The sequence below is a fragment of the Candoia aspera genome, chromosome 2, assembly GCF_035149785.1.
Source record: "Candoia aspera isolate rCanAsp1 chromosome 2, rCanAsp1.hap2, whole genome shotgun sequence".
Lineage (NCBI taxonomy): Eukaryota > Metazoa > Chordata > Lepidosauria > Squamata > Boidae > Candoia > Candoia aspera.
Window position 1 is genome coordinate 33324165 of NC_086154.1, and position 19462 is coordinate 33343626.

Genomic DNA, 19462 nt, shown 5'->3' on the forward strand with positions numbered 1-19462 from the left:
ACAACACATTTCTTTTCACAATTTTTCTCCACTTCTGGTTACCTGTATTACCTGGTGTGATTCTTTTTATAGTGTACTTTCTTGAATATATTTACGAAGAATTATATAAGCACTGAACACCCCCTCCCCCAGTCTTTGATTATGACAAAGTAATAATGGCTAGGGATCTGTACAGAATGGAAAATGTATTTTGTCTCAAAATCAGAACAAAACAATCATATTCAAAATATTTCAATAGGCTGTGTTTAAATGGAAAAGAATCTGAAACTGCCCAGGTATTTCATATTATGATTTTTGTTTTAAAAAAGTATTTTGGCCATAAGAGTCCAGGGAAATTCACAACAGGCCACTTGTTTTTCACCCACTGGTCAAAGGAGTAAATGGAATGGCAATCCATGTTCACTGCTACTGGCCACTTGATGTGCAGAAAATTTGGTTAAAAAGATTATTTTTTAAATCATTTAGAGAAATCCACATAGGAAAACAATGGAAATTCAACCTTTTTTTCTCAATCCTGAAAGTTCAGTTTGCTTAGATTAAGAATTTGTTAGAAGAAATTAAGAATATTGCCAAAGTTCTTATTTCAAGAATAAATTGTTTTAGTTCTTTAAATAAAGTCTAAGTACATTTTAAGATTGAAAGAGTTAATGGCTTTAAGATTCCTTCAAAATTTTCTTAATATTTTCATTTTTTAAAAAACCATTCTTGTATCTGATTTTCTGTAGAGACTGCCACCCTGCCCACTTAACAAAACCAAGCATGTCTGGTCATTTTTCAGCCTTCGTTGTTCTTTGCTGATGTTTTTGCTTGTTGTTGGGGGGCTGTTAGCTGCAAAAAAGGTTTGCTGGAGTGTAGCTGCATAAACATTAAGATTAGAACAACAAGCGCATGAATGTGCACAGAACAGCACCCACAAACACATCCCAAAGGCCAACAGACAAGGCCAAGGCATTGCAGTATTTGCTTCTTGAAAATCCAACATCAGCAGGACAAAAAATAAAAATGTACAGAATGTACATGCCTCACTAAAGCTCAGCAAACCATCCCTAACCAAAATACTTTTTGCAAACCAATTATAAGAACAGTTAATGTGATATATACATACATACATACATCAAATATAATAGCTTGCAACATCATGCTAATACTCTTTAGATTTTCATACATTAGGCTAACAGTTTTTAGATTTGCGTATCTGTAGCAAAGTTTTTTTTTTTTTTTTTAAAGAAATAGAGATAACCGGCTGGTATGCAGGTGTGAGATATCTTCTACAGGTAGTCCTCACCCTATGACTATTCGTTCAGGAACTGTTTGAAGTTACAATGGCGCTGAATGAACGGTGGTTACGATCGGTCCTTGGAGTCCCAGCCATCCCAGTACCCCCAAGGTCACATGATCATGATCTGGGCACTTGGCAACCGTTTCCCGGTTATGACCAGTTGGAGCACTCCATGGTCATCTGATTTGCAACCTTCCCTGCTGGCTTCCTCAGAAAAATCAATGGGAAAGCTGGTAAGGTAGGTCGCAAATTGCTGGGGTAAGTATCCCCCACTTGCGCACCTTCCCCCAGACCTTCTCTGCTCATGCCGCACTGGCCACTTGGGCATCCCTGTGCACCCGACCCTCAACATGCTTCCCTCAACTCTTGCACACTGGCTTTCACCCCCACACATCCTCCCTGATCTGCACCGCATCCTCGTGCATCCTCTCCAATCGTCTGTGCACCCTACGTGGCCCATGCTGCACCTCTTGCGCACCCCTTCACACCCACATGCACCCTCTATGACCCATGCCATGCCTCTCACATACCCGCTCCCTCCTTCCCCCACCCAGCAGCAGCCACTATCTGCCTGCCAGCCTGGGACTTACAACTTCCTGCAGGCTTCCCCATTGACTTTGGTTGTGGGAAGCGGAAAGGAAGTTGCATTGCCTAATGACCATGAGATTTGGTTAACAATGGCAACCAGGACTGCAGGGATTGCCATGGCTAAGCAATGCAGTTCTGCTTTACCACTGCATTGTTTAGTGACAGAAATCCCAATACTAATTGCTGTTGTAAGTCAAGGACTACCTGTATCTCACTGCTGTTCCCAGTTTCCTTCATCTCCACATCAAAATCAGTAGGGTCATAACTGATCACTGCTATAATGGCTAAGCTAGAAAACATCTGAAAAAAATTAAAAAGTAACTCAATCATAAAAAGAGCAATAAAATTGCTCAATCTTAGTGCTCGGGCAGTAAGAAAAATTGAAATAGCAATGCTCTAAATAGATGGCTTTTGTTTTGAGATTGAAACAAAATAATATGTTTTGTCTTGACCTTGAAACAGTCTGGAAACACAAAAGGGTCAAAATGCTTTGAACATCTATAAGGATTGTTACCACAGGAACATTATTACTAGAAATGCCTATGGAAACTTGATGTCTAAAGTAATTGATGGAACAGACTTAATTTCCAGTTACTTCAGCAGCTGCAATGTGCTTGACAAAATGGATATAAAATTGGCTGGAGCCTCCTGTTACTTTCAGTGTGTAATCCTCTATATTTGACAGCTTTAAATAGTTTGGATTATTTGAAATGACAGAAATTGACATAATATATTTTCCCCTTGTTACCTTTCAGAAAACATTTCTGTTAAGTGTACTACTTTATACATTTAGGGAAAAAATAACTTGTAATGACCTGCTGCTTAATTTGTGGTTTGATTAGAAAATGTGATTTCAGCTTCATGGAATTAATTTAGCGACATCAACTCTGCCAGATAGTTTTAATTATGTTAAATCCTTCTCATCAAATGTTGGTTTAATGTACCAATCAACATATTCCCTTTAACTCTCTCTGGCACTATAATAATTAAAGTACTGATTGTAATTGATGAATAGTTGTTTTGGAAAAATCTTGTCATATTCTGCTGTTTTTGTCTATATCCAACCATTTTTAATCTTTTCTCTTTTTTTCCTTTCAGTTATCTTCTGAGTGTTAATCTCTCGAAGCTGCTATTTGCTTGCTTTCTTATTCCAGAACTAATAATCATTGCTTCTGCATCAGACATGCAAATTATCTTAAGAGTTTGCAAGCTCCACTGTATCTCTGAACTGACAACTATTCAGAATGTTATATTAGATACACTGCACTCTAGGTTGTAATACTAGCAAATAAAGCAAAACAAATGATTATTTTAAAAGAATACTTAGAACGTATTTAGAAAAATATTATTTAAGAGAAGTTTAAAGAGTTATAAAATGAAGTACAGGTTTCCTCTCTAGGATTTAAATATTCTTGGGCAACTCAGCTTTTTTTGTTTCCTCTTAAAGAATTATGATGTCTCAATATAGTACTAAATAAATTAAAAGCATCAACATCTCAAGAATAAAATTATATATTCACTTTTTTTATTTTATTCATGAAACAGAAATAAAGTAATTATTCAGTGAGGTAACCACTACACTGTTAGAGCAGAAACCAGAAAGTGCCTTATAACACTTCAAAAATTAAATCTGAAATTCCCAATGCTCCTTGGACTGGCGACTGTGTTCCACCGCTGAATGGCGTATTGGGACCACACTGCAGGAGATGCAGCCAGGGCAGAGAAGTGGGCAAGGGCGAGCAAAAAGCTAAATTTGATTGAATTTACATTGCATTTGAATCTAATTTATATTAAACTAATTTCAATAAAATAACTTCTCATACATTTTCCTTTTCCTCTGCATTAAGAGGACAATTTGGTGGCAACTTGTAGAAGGGCTCTGGGCCATGCCTGAGCCTGAAGTACAGCCCTGAGACCTCAGTTATGTGCCTCTGCTATGAACGCTTATGTAAGTCTTAAGAGCCCCAGAAGACTCTCGCTTTTGCTCAGTGATAATTGCAGAGGGATTTCTGACTCATGATTTGGGTACTTGTTTTAATAGAGAATTTTAATTCAATTTACAAAGATGAACCAAACCTTATACTTTTTTTAATTCTCACATTTCATTTGTCATTTTTAAATTAATAAGTTAATCATATTAATTAATATTTCCCTAAAGCAATACCATATTAATGTAATTATGTTAAATTTGGTCTCTTTCATATAAAAATATTTATAATATTCAATTATATCTTTGATTTGGCAGTATTCTATATAAATCATTTGATTTGTTTCAGCAGTGAAGTTGGAACAATTTAGACAGTTGAGTTTTTAACAAAAAAAAAAGCATATTCTAGCATTTATAAGTATAGATTTAAATGTAACTGTTTTATCAAAATTATGTGTAATACTAAATTTCCATTTATTTATATAAACATACACTTTATATGGATATTTAAATATGTTCAATGAATCAATGAATTTGTTATTAAATTTAGGGTTCATTCCCTGAATTCTTAGAAACTAGGCTAAATTATCTAGTAATTTAAATGAATAGCTCTTATTAAAAATTGACTTAATAAAATAAGCTATGTACAGTATAAACCTGCTCGAGTATATAACATCCATTAAATATAATTTAGAACATAAACTATATGAACATTAATATATCATAGAATGAATAGCTAGATAGCTAGATAGATAATTTCCCTAAATGATCCCTGGTAATACTTGCAAAATTCTCTGAGGGTAAATGGTCAACATATTAATATTAACTGGTACTGATTCTGTAATTTTATATTCTGAGGCCCTAACCCAATTCATATATTTGACTTGACTCTGTGCATTCCATAGGTAAAGCTGTCGGGAAGATTTCTGAAGTAAATCCCACCCCAAAGATTCAGCCTGTTGAGGCACTTGATCCTGGAACTGCAAACACAATTCGACTAATGACTAAGAATTGGGTTGATAATAATAGCATTTCTGCAGATGTAATTGAGACCAGGGGTAGAGGTGAGAAATTCTTAAGGCCTCTAAGGTGACTGGGATTTTCACAAAAATAAAACTTTAGCAACTGCATATTAACATTATACACCATACAATTGTAACATTATACAATTACTGTATATATTCAGAACCTACTGCACCCAATTATAATTGGATTTTTATTATTGATTTCAATGGGGAAAAAATAGTTTCTCAGTTCATAGCCCTCAAAGACCACAATTTTGAGGAGTTCTGCTGGGGCCAAATCTGGCCCAGGGAATGTAGTCATCTCTTAATCCTTTTGAATGTTAAACTGAGAGTGACAAAATATCTTTGCAATAAATGCTAGTGTACAATAGATAAATAGATTTATTATTTATTATTATTATTTATTATTATTATTCATAGATTTATTTATTTGTAATAAATGCTAGTGTGATTAATAATAATAATAATAAATGCCAGTCCCATCCCACTATATTGCTTGTTTTTCTGGTTTACCTTTGGTAGCAAGCTTCCTGTTAATAACTCCAAATTTACCTATGCAAAGAAAATAAGAATAATTAGGGCTACTGTGTTTAGCAAAACTTAACAAAACCACTGGATGGCAGCAAAGAGTTATTTTTCTGTATAATTTTCTGCCATCTGATGTCTGTCTAGATTTTTTTGCAGTCCAGCTGTGGTAGCTGTTAGTTAAGCTGACATAAAGCCATTCCAGCATTTTACTGCTGCAAACAGAAAACCGTTGTGCAAATAATGTCTGCATAGCAGGAATATGTTGCAGAGACACATATGTTCTCAGTTCCTATTCTTATACCTTTTCTTTATGGAAAAGATGCGGGTCAGATATGCAAGTGGTATTGTCCAAAATAAAAAAAATTGTGGGAGGTTAAAATATCAGGAGAGAATTGACAGCAGACCAGAATTTGGTACAAGATGAGCGGCTATATAAATGTTTTAAATAAAAATAAAATTATGTCACACTAGATGAAGATATGTTCAGAATTCCCCACTTTCTCTCCATTGGTAGTTCCTCTTAGGGAACAGCCTGTAATACATAGTTTCCTGCAGAACATGAGCCACCAAACTCTCAGTTTCTGCTCTAGAGTGAATATAATCTAGATTTAAAATTCAGTTCAGAAAGGCCAGTTTGTATTGCCTGGATTTTAATTGCCTTGCCAGTCCCAGGAGAATAGATTTTATTATTTATTTATTTATTTCTATAGCCGCCCATCTCAGCAAGTGACTCTGGGCGGCTTACAACGATAAAAACCATAAAACAATTGAACACTTACAATTAAAATAGTTACAATACAAAATAAATATACATGGCTGCCAAGTAACAATGTAAGATGTTAATACAACCAAGAAACTGGACCATTATCACACTTGGGGCCCCAGGCCCAGTCACATAACCAGGTCTTCACAGCCTTACGGAAGGCCAACAGGGTTGGGGACATCCTGATCTCTGAGGGGAGAATATTCCAGAGGGCAGGCGCTATGGCTGAAAAGGCACGCCTTCTAGTCCCCACCAACTGACATTCATTGGCTGACGGGATCCGTAGCATGCCCAATCTACCAGATCGAATTGGACGGGTAGAGACAACTGGGAGAAGGCAGTCCCTTAGGTAACCCAGTCCCAAGCCATGAAAGGCTTTAAAGGTGAGAACCAGTACCTTGAATTGCACCCGGAAGCACACCGGCAACCAATACAGCTCCCGTAGCAGCGGTGTGACATGTGTTGAATATCTGACTCCACTTACTACCCATGCAGCTGCATTCTGTACCAGCTGAAGCTTCCAAATGCTCTTCAAGGGCAGCCCCATGTAGAGCACTTTGCAGAAATCCAGACGGGAGGTCACAAGGGCATGAGTGACAGTGAGTAGAGCCTCCTGGTCCAGGAATGGGCATAACTGGCGCACAACCCGAAGGTGTGCAAAGGCCCTCCTAGCCACAGCTGCCACCTGCTCTTCCAGCAGGAGCCGTGAGTCTACGAGGACCCCCAGATTGCGCACCGGGTCCGTCTGGGGCAGTGCAACCCCATCCAGGACCGATGATGGAAAAACCTTGTCACCAGAAGGCCCACAAACCTTTCTTCTTGCATTTTAAATGCAGTTAGCTGTGCATTTGCATCTAATCTATACACCTTTTAACTTTCTCTTTCCTACTTTTGCATGACAAGCTGACTTAAGTCCTGTATTCCTGTTTATTAAATCAAAATCTGTGATGAAATGTACAGTATGTCTCAAATATCAGTAATGTGTCTTGCAGACTTGCAGTTAATATAAATACTTATCCCTAGTTCTGCCCAATGCAGAGTCCTGGCTTATGTTCTGCAAAAGATTGCAATCTCAGTTGCTCAATCCATGATAATCAGTTCTAAAATGCATCTTTAAAATACTATGTTTTGATTTTTTTTCTTATACCTGTATATGTATTTTTTCCATTCAAAGCTTACACTGGAATTTATGAGAGAATCTCTACCCAAGGTTGGTTTATTGGACTGATGGGTGCCATCGCTTTGCTTACCTTACTGTTGCTTACTATCTGCTTTGTTAAAAGGAATAAAGGAGGAAAATATTCAGGTAAGAAAAAGTCTGTTCTCCAGTTTGAATATACTTTCATAATGATGGGCAAGCCTTTCCTGGCTCACCCCAAAGCTAGAGTTTTTAAGCCTACTTGCGGGTCAGAAAAATACATAATACCCAGGATCTCCAGCAAGGAATGGTGCTCCACATGTTACCAACAGCTAATAAGTGACCTTAGGGAAAATCACCTCTTGCTATCCCTTATGAAGATAAAGAGCTTCTTTGCATGGGGAAGATGCAGGGAGGTAGCATGGAAATGACAAGGCTGCAATTCTGTTTTAAGTTGGGATCAACAGAAAGAGAAGCAGACCCTATCTGAAATGGAGCCAAACTTGAAAAAAGTTGAAAAGTTTCCACAAACACATACACACCATTCAGAAGTTTCTATTTGATAATATCAGCTACACACCTACTTGCCTTAATAACCAGTGAAGTGGTGTCTCCACTATGGCATCTTTGAGCACAGCATTACCTAAAACAAACAAACAAAAAGCTATTCAGATAATGTACACTGCATAGTTAGAACGTCTGGCTTTGAAAATAAAGATCCTGTCAAGGAAGTTGTCATTTTCTCTATCATTTTAACTTTAGGTTACATGATTTATCTATCCCACATGATATTGATTCTTTTCCTGGGAAAACTGGTATAAAATGAGATGGTATATAACTCTGTCTATGATTACCAAGATAGATAAAGCATAGAACAACAAATGTTGGAAATGCCTTAACAAAGAAGGAACATTTTACCACACGTGATGATCATGCAAAAATCCCTCAAGCAAGAATGGCTCCCTTACATACGTATTATAGAGCAAAAACTAACAACTATTACTAATGTTTGATGTAAAGTTCAAATATCTAAACTATGGCCTGTGGTTATGTAAACCACTTTTTCTTTTTTTTCTTCCTCCTCCTCCTCGTCCATTGTATTTATTTATTTATTTATTTATTTATTTTATTATTTAAACATACTAGTCTCTTTTTTGGATCATCTTGCTTTTCCCCTTATTTATTTGCATTCCAATATTTGCTTTTTAAAATATGCTTGGTACTTCAATACTTTAACAATAAATATATTAAAAATATTCTTTTAAGATGGTTACTTTTTTTGCTTGGGGTCCTGTTAAAAATTAAAATCCATCAAAGCCTATCTTTATCTTAATTATAGGATCCTATTCCATGTAATACAATACAATACAATACAATACAATACAATACAATACAATACAATACAATACATATTCCCCAATTGTAATTGTATTTGATTTGCTATGATTGGTTATGGCATGCATTTGTAGCAGTTCCAGCCATCTTGTTTTACTGTCTGGTCTTTTCCAGTGTTACATCTCCTATATCATGGCTCAGGGTAATTACTCCTCCCCACAGGCCCACCAAGTGCATGGTTGATAGTTTCAAGGCCAAAAATATGACTCAGAGGTGGAGGTTAGATAGAGGGGAAGAGCCTTCAGGTCCAAAGAACCCTAAGCCATTCCATTTATTTATCATCTACTCAGCTGGGACAGATTTTAGACCAGCTACTCTCTGATCTAAAGATTATTCCACCAGGAGCAATAGAAAGGTTTTTTTTTAAAACAAACAAACAAACAACTTCATCCTGAATTTGGGGTCTCTATAGGGTTTAAGTTTTTATTTAAGATCACTGTGCCTAGTACTTAATTAGTTAATTAACACTTACAAGGAAAAATTGAAAGAGCTGAAAATAGTTTCAAGCAGGTATAATGTAGCTCAAGAGAGAGACAAAGTTTTTCAAAAATGAATTAATTGAAAGTTTTAAATTGCTCCTGTTTTTATTCTTATTTTAGAAAGCATGATCCATCCATCCATACACACTGTTTATATTTATTATACTGTATGTTTCTCTAACCATACACTGTATTATTCTGAGAAGATTGTATATAATGCCTTTAAACCTGGCCCATATATCTGAAGCAAAGAAAATCTGGAAGAGGAAAAGGCCTCCCCAAAAGAGAATCCTTGACATAATAGTGAAAGGCCGTGACATTGACAATAGAGTTTCACTGTTAGGCCAAAATTAAAAATGCTTCTCTTTCAAGAGAGGACTATGCATAAGAACTCATCCTATGGCTTTAACCACAAAGAAGGCACTTGTAACAAAGAACAGCAAATCACAATGACTAGTTTGCTCCCAAACTATATAGTAAATGGTCTTTAGGAGACTGGAATTACAAAGCCAGTGATTTAGCTCCATCTAAACTAAATTAATCAGTTGCAACTAAATTACAGGTATTAACAACAGCTGATTAAATGATATTATTGTGAATAATTCAGCACAGCCTTAGTAAAGCAGCTTTAAAGGATAGTCATACAATAAGATAATGATTTTATTGCCAGTGTTAAGTAGCATACTTTGATTCCCATTAAATGAAAGCAAATGCCTTAAAAATTACTGAATAACTGACTTTTTTATGTGTGTACAGTAAAAGAAAAAGAAGATTTGCATCCAGATCCTGAAGGCCAGTCCATAAAAGATGAGATCTTTGGTGAATATAGGTTAGTGAGACATATTCTTCTTTGAAATGTTGTGAGTTAATAATGAACTGCTACTTGTAAGAATGTTGCAAACAATAATACTTTCTCATTGCCGAATGAAATTTCATGGGAAAGATAAGAAGCGTATATGGAACACTTTAGTTGTAAATAAATATTTTTTTTGTGGAATGAATTCCATTTTTATTAGTTTCTTTTGGATGGTTTTCTAAATTATTTGTAGAGATTTTGGTCAAATATGAATAGATTCTTAGGGCGTTTGGGGCAGCGTTTCACTGAACAATCAGATTGCTGATCTGCTCTGGAGTGTAATGGAGCCCACACTCATGCAGGTATTATTTTTTTTCTGAAAATTAAGAAATAATCCACATAGAACTATACAACCACTGTATTCCAAATCTGAAATTTGTCGTGCTACTGTTTGACTGGAAATACGTTATAAACAAAACAATTTCAAAGAGTTTCACCATATTTTGCAAACATTTTCTTGGCTCCTTGGTCAGTTTTAAGAGTAATGCTTTCTAAAAGGACAGATAGTTAGAAAAGTAAGCAAGCCACTTTTCATTCCCTGGGTAAAGTATCCATCCAATGTTAGCATTACCTTCTTTCTTTGGTTTTTATTCCATAGTGTAATATGGCTTGGCCCTTTGCCAAGTTTCAGTTTTCATTTTGCCAGCCTACTTTCATTCTCTTCTGTTTCCCTTACATACACACACACACACACACACACAGACAATGCATATGCATTAATTTGCCCTTTTCTCTTACAGTAGAGCTGGGCAGTGTTTGAGGAATTTTGTCTCAAAAAAATTGCCTCCTGACATTCCAGTGGCCAAAATATTGCTAATGAGTGCCATGGTGACATTGCTGAATAGGGAGGAACTGACTTGGGGAGGGGTATTTTGGGGGGAGTGCATGTGAGAGATCTCTGGGGGGGTAGATATTTCCCATTTCACCCAAAAACATGAATAAACCCCTAAAGTGGGTTTCAGGGAGAGATGGGCGGTGATAGAAATTTGAATAATAAAAATAAACAAACAAACACATAAATAAATAAAGTGGCCTGAAATTGCCTGTTTCAAGTTAACTTGGGGCCATTTTTCAATGTTTAGGGATTGCTTCCTAGAAAACTTTCATTCCCATTCCCACCTGTAGAAATCCTCCAAAGTGGGGGGGGGGGGTCCAAACTATCTTTAAAAATAAGTTTCTCTTTGAAGATTAGAAGTTTCATATCATTCCTATTCTCATTCCTGTTCGTTTGTACAATAATTTCATCCATGTGCATATTTTTGTGCACCCTTTCCCTTATATATTCCACACACAGAGAAGTGTGAATTAATTTATATCAGTGATTGAATTTGTAAGTGTACCCTGAAATCCAAAGTGAATTAATTTCTCTCTCACTCCAGATCCCTACTAATCTGTTTGTAGAAGTTCCTCCAATAAATGAAATTAGCATAATGCAAGCTTTTACTATAATGTTTGGCAGTACACTATAATATACTTGCTTGCAATTGATATTTTTAGGTATGGAAAAGAATCACCAGCTCTCTGTCATTTGCACCGTGTAATTCATTTCAGAACTGAAGCAAGGAAATGGAAATGTATATTTTATACAAGAAAGATATAAAGACTCCTCTTTCCCACAGCTGTTTCCACCCCAACCCAAAAGGGACATTAAGCTGTTTATAGATCTGTCCTCCATGAATTTATTCAATCCCCTTAAGACTCATCCGAGTTAGTGGCTATTACCATATCTGAATGAATTCTACACTTTAATTATGTGCTATATGAAGAAGTACTATCTTTTGTCTGATCTAAATCTTTTTTTCATTAGGTGATTCCAGTCTCAGTGCATTGAAACAGAGAGAAAAAAATGTCTCTGTCACTTTCTCCTTATGATATGTGATTGTATAGGCCTTGGTTGTGTGCCCCCTCAGCCAACAAATACAAAGACACCATTCACCAGCAGTGTGGGCTCGATTACTCTCCTGGTCCCCATACCTGAGAAAACAGCCAGGTATTCCAGGCGTTCTGAAAACAGAGCAGAGTTGAGCCAGCCAAACCAAGTTATAGACCCCTGAAACCCTGTCATTCTATATGTGAAATTAGGGATTTTGTCCCAGTAAGTATCACTTTATATATATTTAAATTGAACTGCATTTGCCATTTGGTAAATGTGAATATGAGAGCCAGTTTGATGTAGTGGTTAAGGCATCAGGCTAGAAATCAGGAGACTTTGAATTCTAGCCCTGCCTTAGGCACAAAGCCAGCTGGGTGACCTTGGGCCAGTCACTTTCTCTCAGCCCTAGGAAGAAGGCAATGGAAAACCACTTTTGCAAAACCTTGCCAGGAAAACTGCAGGGACTCCAGGCAGTCTCCAAGAATCGGACATGGTCAAATGGATTAAAAAAAACAAAACAAAACACATTTACCCTACTTAAAAATATTTTTTCTGGAGTATTTTACTGCGACTTTTGGTTTTCGACTTTCAACCCTACTGGCAACCCTACTGATCCTACTAGGAAGTTTGGCTCCTGTTGGCATTGCCCTCAGTCACTGAAGCTTCTGAGCCTCCTACTCCAAGGTGGTAATTGGCTTTGAATCAAATGTTTTGGAATATTATACATTATCCACTATAGAGGTACTTCCCCCTCCCTAAATAGAATTTCCAGTGGCTCTTTTCCTAATTTTCTCTGTGTGATAAAATGTGAATTTCTGCTTCTCACAAGGATTTTTTTCCGTTTTTGCAGTGACAGTGATGAAAAGCCACTCAAAGGAAGCTTACGGTCTCTCAACATGGACATTAAAGGTGCAGAAAGTGCTGATAGCTTAGTGGATTATGGAGAAGGGGATCACAGGATGTTCAATGAAGATGGTTCGTTTATTGGTGCTTATGCTGGATGTAAAGAAAAAGCCTCGGTTGAAAGCATTGGGAGTTCTACAGCAACCTTTCCTCTCCATGCATAAAATATTAGCATGAATTATTCATTTCAAATCACCATATTTATCTTTACTGCTCATCAAATATCATACAAGGCAGAAATCGGCTGCAGAAAAGTGAAAGACCTGGACATGCAGCATGTACAGAAACAGGCAGATGACTTAAAAAGCTGATTTTTGAAACTTACTCCCTTTTCAAGACACCAACCTTTTCAACTCATTAAAAAACGACTCTGGACTAAAGTTTGATAAAGCACCTGTCATTTAGTCTGACCAAAACCACACCTTCTTCAGTGTTATATATGTATATCAGGATCTAATATCCTCTGGGTCTTGTACAGCCCAGTTTTATAAACATCTCTACTGGAACAGCAGTCAGGCAGTTGACATTAAGTGGGTAACTGCTATATTTGTATCTTTGGTTTGGGTCTGGCAGGCTGTAGAAAGTTACAACTGAATATTATAGAGAGAAGGTTATTCTGGCAGGACTAACACTGTGCCGGCCAATGGTGCTGGAACGCTTCAGAAGCCAAGTGGTTCCATGTGTCTCCACTGTATCCTTTTTCTTGGTCAGTTCTGTGTTGTACGAGGATACAGTGCTAAGCCAATACATCATGTCTGCCAAGGGTCATTTTTGCTGGTGCACTTAGTACCAATAATAGTACATCATCTTTCTGTTGGGAATAACAGATGGTATGATATATTCTACTGCATGTACTACATTCTATTCACATACTTGCTATGTTGTAACTAATAGTAATGGGCCTTAGGTTAGAATTTCCACTTTCTTACACGTTTCTGCTTCTCTGTGTATGTTTCAAACCTCATTTCTTAGTAATGTCCTATTCTCGGTGTTACAGGGATCTCCAGACAGTATAGCAGCAACAAAAAATATTACCTAGTGATATTAGTGTAAAGAATGCATTCCATGGTATGTCTTATTTAATATTCTAAATAATATGTGCCACTGATAAGAGGATTTGTATTCTGTACGGATGGCAAGGCCTTCAAATATAGTATGGTTAGCTGATCTTTTATGTTTCGCCCACTAGCTGGCACCCTTTCTTTATGCAAGCAGATTCAGTACTTTCTTCTGGTTATAGAAATAATATGGTTGTTTCAAAATCAAATTCTGTTTGCACCGCTCAGTGCAAACAGAAAAAACAATCAGGAAAGAACTGGCTTTAAAGGAAGTAGGATTTTTCACCACTTCATATCTGAAGGCCCACATATCTTTTCTGAACGTTTGTATATATTAAGGCTATATTGATACATTCAGGGGAAACCATACTAATTTTTTTATTTTGCCACCAAGAAACTATGGTAGCAGATAATTATGGAACAATTATCCATAGTTTCTTGGTGGCAAAATAAATGGCAATTTAATTCTTCCCAGGAAGCCACATGTATATGAATACAATTCATTTTTCCAGGCAAAATGTATTGAGAAACATTTCTGTTGACATAGAGTATCTTTCTATTCCATAAAACAAATTCTTCTAAATCCCAACTATGAATATTACAAAACACATTTTATTCTCACTTGTTAAATCAAAGCAAGTGTGATTATTGAAAGGTTTTCTATATATGCTTTTTCAGTCCCTGTAGCTTAAACTTGTCTGGTGAATGTTACAGAAAGGAAGACATATTAATTAAAACAATATAGATACTATTGTATGCAAAACTATCTTGGGATAATATAGTTCCCCATTTTGTTATATTGTTAGCTTGCTATTCAGCCCTCTTTCATACAGTATATTGGTAGACTTTTACATGCCCATTTTGTTAAATCTGGTACATGCAGTTAATTTACTATTTACATTATTCAATGTTCTTCTCCCTGCAACCTCCCCGACCCCAATAACTAGGATGCAGTTAACTAAGCACTGATCCTGAGCTCAGGTCCATTCATTTTGGCTAGGACTTAATATTTTGGTAATTTCAAAGGACATGTTATTAGAAAATAACTATTGTTTGTACATCATAGTCCTAATTACTTATTACAGCATTTGGACCTAGCACTGTTTAAAAAGATAATTTAAGACTTAGTCCATACCAATAGCTGCTAGGGAAGGGAACACTACTAAGTGGACATGTGGTGTTACAGTTTTTCAACTGAAAACTTGACATGTATCAAAGGAACTTGTTTTATTCCATTTGGGGTATTGGGTTATAAAGTACTTCTGGGAGACAAGGCAGTCCTATTCTCACCTTCAATCCCCCCAAGCCCCACTAAAATCATCAGCCCTTTTGCCTCTAAATTTTGATGGCACGGTCTCAGGTCTTCTGGGGAAGTGCAAGGGGCCATACGCAGGACATATTTTCCCCTTGATATTCAGCTCCAACTATCATTAAAATATAATTTGTTTGAAATATAATTTGTTTGAAATATAATTTGCCAGTTTGGTCTAGTGGTTAAGGCAACAGGCTAGAAACCAGGAGACCGTGAGTTCTAGTCCTGTCTGAGGCGTGAAAGCCCTCAGTGACCTTGGGCCAGTCCCTCTCTCTCAGCCCAACCCACCTCACAGGGTTGCTGTTGTGGGGAAAACAGGAGGAGGGGGGAGTATTAGGTATGTTCACCGCTTTGAGTTATTTATAAAAAATAATAAAGCTGGGATAGAAGAATGAATGAATAAATAAATAAATAAATATTTCCCCTACCTATATTAAAAAAGAGCTAATAAAAGGAAGACCAGCTTTCCTTTGATTCAGAGCTGGCGCTGGAGACTGACAAACTTGGGCATCACCCTCCAACGTTCTTGCACTGCTGGTTTTCCCCCCTTTGTGGCATTTCCATACAAAAGGTTTAAAACAGCAAGGGGTAGAAACAGGGATGTCCACTTTTCTTGCCTTTTCAGTGACAACAGTAGTGCAGATTGGGCTAAGAGAATGAGGGCAATTTAATGAGTAGCAGTGACATGGCTGAAGAGGTATAGATGTACTCTGAGAAGAAGGGCAACCAAGAACATCTTTGAAGAGCCCTTCTGAAGATTGCTTCCTTTACACATTTTGTGCATATAATTGAACCAGAAGATGCAGTGCCACAATTTGCTAGTAGGACAATCTCTTTTAAAAGTAATTCCTTGCTTTATGTGGAGATTTGTTTGATAAAGTTAGCCAGATACTTTTTCCTCAGAAACACAACATCTCTCCATTCCTTTCATAAAGTCCAGCCTCAGAAATCCAAATCATCACACAATGAAACTGTTCAGGGATGAACTGAAAAGGAAGGAAGGAGGATGAACAATTCTCCATTTGTAGTAAACTAGTCATCAGGGACAGATTTCTGTTCCTACTATCTCCGCAGGCAACCAATTTTCTATATATAGAATTTCTTCTAAATTGTGAGGAAGAATAAACATGACATTTTGTACCACAACAGAAGTGTTGCGGCAGCCTTGGATTTCTTTGATCATGTGGTAATGGGCTGTTTGTCTAACTCAGATGTACGTGAATAATAGGAGTTTAAGTTTCATAGTCTGAGGAGACATTATTCCAGTGGACTGTGAAAACCTGCTAGTTTAACCTTTAGCTTCAGAAGCAGCATGAAGGAGTTCTGGGGGAAAAAAAAAAAAAAAACTGCTTTTCTTAAGAAAGCATGCTGATACACACACACACACACACACACATCTCTCTGTGTGTGTGTGTGTGTGTGTGCCTGAGATATTAATGGTTTTATCCCAAAAGAAACATCATCCTCAAACTGATAGTTTCCAACATGGAATATCTGCACATTCCTCCAGAAGTAATTAGTTACATTGTTCTTTGGAGAGAGGGGTGAAAAAAAAAAAGTTTATACTATAAACTTAATTGCTCACTCCAGGATATGTGCTTTGATTTTAGCAGAGATGCTCTGTTTTTCCATTAATATGAATTTTAGATGACAGCAATATTATCATAAAAATGAAGATGATGCCAAAACTTTCTGTCAACGTGGAGCAGTAAAAATCTAATAATGTTTGCCACTTTATAAACTGAGGTGATAAATTCTCTATCAGAAATTTGAATATATATTCTAGTTTCTTCTGTTCAAATGATTTCTTACAATAGCTCCCAATGTGGATCTGTTAAAAATATATATGTCAAGGTAAATCCAGTTATATCCAGTTTACAGCCAAAATCAGCAAGCAGTGATTGTTGGTACTGTACACAATCAAGCTGCACCAATTCCTAGCATGAAAGAAATTATGGCTAGCTGCTGCTGTCTCTGTCCATCAACCATTTTGTTTGCCCTGATCTCTGGTCCTGCAAACTGTTAAATAGAACCATTGGAAAGACCATAGGAAGCATGTGTAAGGTGCCACCCAAAGGTCTAATGAGTCTGTTCTATGGCTACAACTCTGTATACTTACCTGGGGGAAAATCCTATTGCATATAATTTTGATTACTTCTCAGGAGACAGATGGCAGATAGAGAAATTTATTTAAAAGTTGCAATGACAGATCTGGGAACTGGTTGAAAGACAGGGAGAAAAAGGGGGAGTGATTTGTCAAAATGTTTCAATAAGCCAAGGGTATGTTGCCAAGAATAATGACTCATCTAGTGGTGAACTGAAAGCTTTGGCTTAATATGGCTGCATAATGAAGGAGAATATAATGGTAAGGCAGTAGCCAAAACAGTAGGGCAAAATAGGGGTGGGGGAGAGCCTTCTACTTTATCCCAAAAGGACAAAGGAGGCCATGGCCCACCCTGGTCTACATGGTGATGAAGTAGTAGCAACAGTAATAGCCCCTCAGCACCTCCTATCAGTCCCTTGTGGTATTTCTCACTCATGCCATTGAATCCTCTGCTCCTCATTCAATGATCTGTTCAGTATCTGAAGGAGAGAGCAACTGGCTGCATATTCTATTTTTACTATTTGCACTGAAATTGATTTGTTAGTCTAACCTAATATACTGTAGATGTGTGGGTGAAGTTGCCAAATTTACATATAACACCAGATTAATCAGGGTCTCATTTAAGGGGAAAAAAACCCTCTGAATTTTGCTGCAAACCATTTCAGCCCATTCAGTTTTCTCTGCAAGGAATAGCAGGTGCTCAGAGCCTGGCTATCTCCTCCTCCCTTCCCCATCCTTTTTCAGTTTGGGGCACAATATACTTGACCACAGCCATGGTTTTAGGTAGGAGTAATGTTTAACTTCCACATAGTGAGACCTGATATTTCAACCACAATTTCTTCTGTTGTATTACCGATAACACATTTGAATAATATGTTTCAGATGTTGTATACTTTATGTGGAAAGTAACATACACACTTAACTGAGTTTAAATAATTGGGAATTAGATTCTTAATCCCTTCCACTAAACTACTGGGTGGATGTGGGTGAAATGATATAGAATAGCCTTCCTGAACCGGAGCCATCCAAGTATATCAAGACTACAAATTCCAGAACTCCTAACCAACTTACCTCTCCACGCTGGCAAAGAATTCTGGAAGATATAGTCCTAACTCATCCAAAGAAAACCAGAATATAGAAACTGAGATAAAATATGACATTTTGAGGCTGTTTTAGAACTCATTTCCATGGGACATTTTTCCCTTATCAGACTAAAATAAGATACATAATACAGGGGAAATCATTATTCTTGTGCTAATAAAGTTTCTGTTGATTCAGCAGAAGAGCCAATGTTTGCCAGTCAGAATATTTAACCCTCCCTTCCCCCAAAATTAAATATTTAATCTTAAAATTGTCAGTTCTGCTAAATTATACTGAATAACTTGGATTTACTCCTTATTAAGCATGTATACCACTGTCCTGTTAATCTGCCTTTCCAAGTCTTAAATAGCTTGTTTACATGTTAGCACCATTCATAAACTATCAAGTATTCATCTTTGTAATCTTACATAAACTTCAGCTTTTGCACAGAATTGGTCAGAGCCAAAGCATTTTTTTTTTTTAACTTCATGGGGAAAAAAAATGAGACATGAACTAGGTTCTGGCTATTCCTTTTTGAAATGAATGTCCATGAAAATTTCTTAAGGCTTAGAAAAATGTGTTTGTACTGTAGTTGCTGTTTGTATCATGCCTATGTATATGTATGGTTTTTTAAAAAAATATTTTCATTCTACATGAATTTCAACTTTGCTAATAAAAGTTTGACTTGATGTAATCTTCAAAAGCCTAAATTGAAATGAAAGAACATTCTTGTTTCCTTTTACCATACAAATCTTGAGAGAGAGAGGAAAAGAGAAAGACATGCTTACTAAGTCTCAACTGCATCTCATAATTCTATTCATGATAAAGAATGACTATGTAGATTTTTTAGGATGCTGTATCTCCTTAGTTAAACACTGGCCTCACAACAGTCAACCACTATGTCTAGAATTTACAGTACTTTAAAAAAAAAATGTACTCGTAAAGCTGCCAAGGTATATGGCAAATTAAAATGGGAAAAAAATTACAGGGAATTGGTATTTATAAATTCAGCAATTGGATGGATAAAAAGTAAATCAGGTGGAATGTTTACACTGGTGTAAATGGATAAAAAAGTAAAACAGGTGGAATGTTTACACTGGATAGAAAAATGAGACATCATCTATATTTAGTTTAAAAGAAATGGTTGGCACTTT

At 36.6% G+C, this 19462-nt stretch overlaps 1 protein-coding gene across 1 annotated transcript in view; it reads left to right on the forward strand.

Moving 5' to 3' along the window:
* Positions 1-13759, forward strand: part of CHL1 (cell adhesion molecule L1 like) — an 88283-nt gene extending 74524 nt beyond the window's left edge. Inside the window, exons 23-26 of the mRNA XM_063291600.1 lie at positions 4700-4858; positions 7285-7416; positions 9879-9951; positions 12702-13759. Coding sequence (XP_063147670.1) covers positions 4700-4858; positions 7285-7416; positions 9879-9951; positions 12702-12918 — 581 coding nt within the window. The 3' untranslated portion in view covers positions 12919-13759. The remainder of the gene's footprint in view (positions 1-4699; positions 4859-7284; positions 7417-9878; positions 9952-12701) is intronic.
* The last annotated feature ends 5703 nt before the right edge of the window (positions 13760-19462 follow it).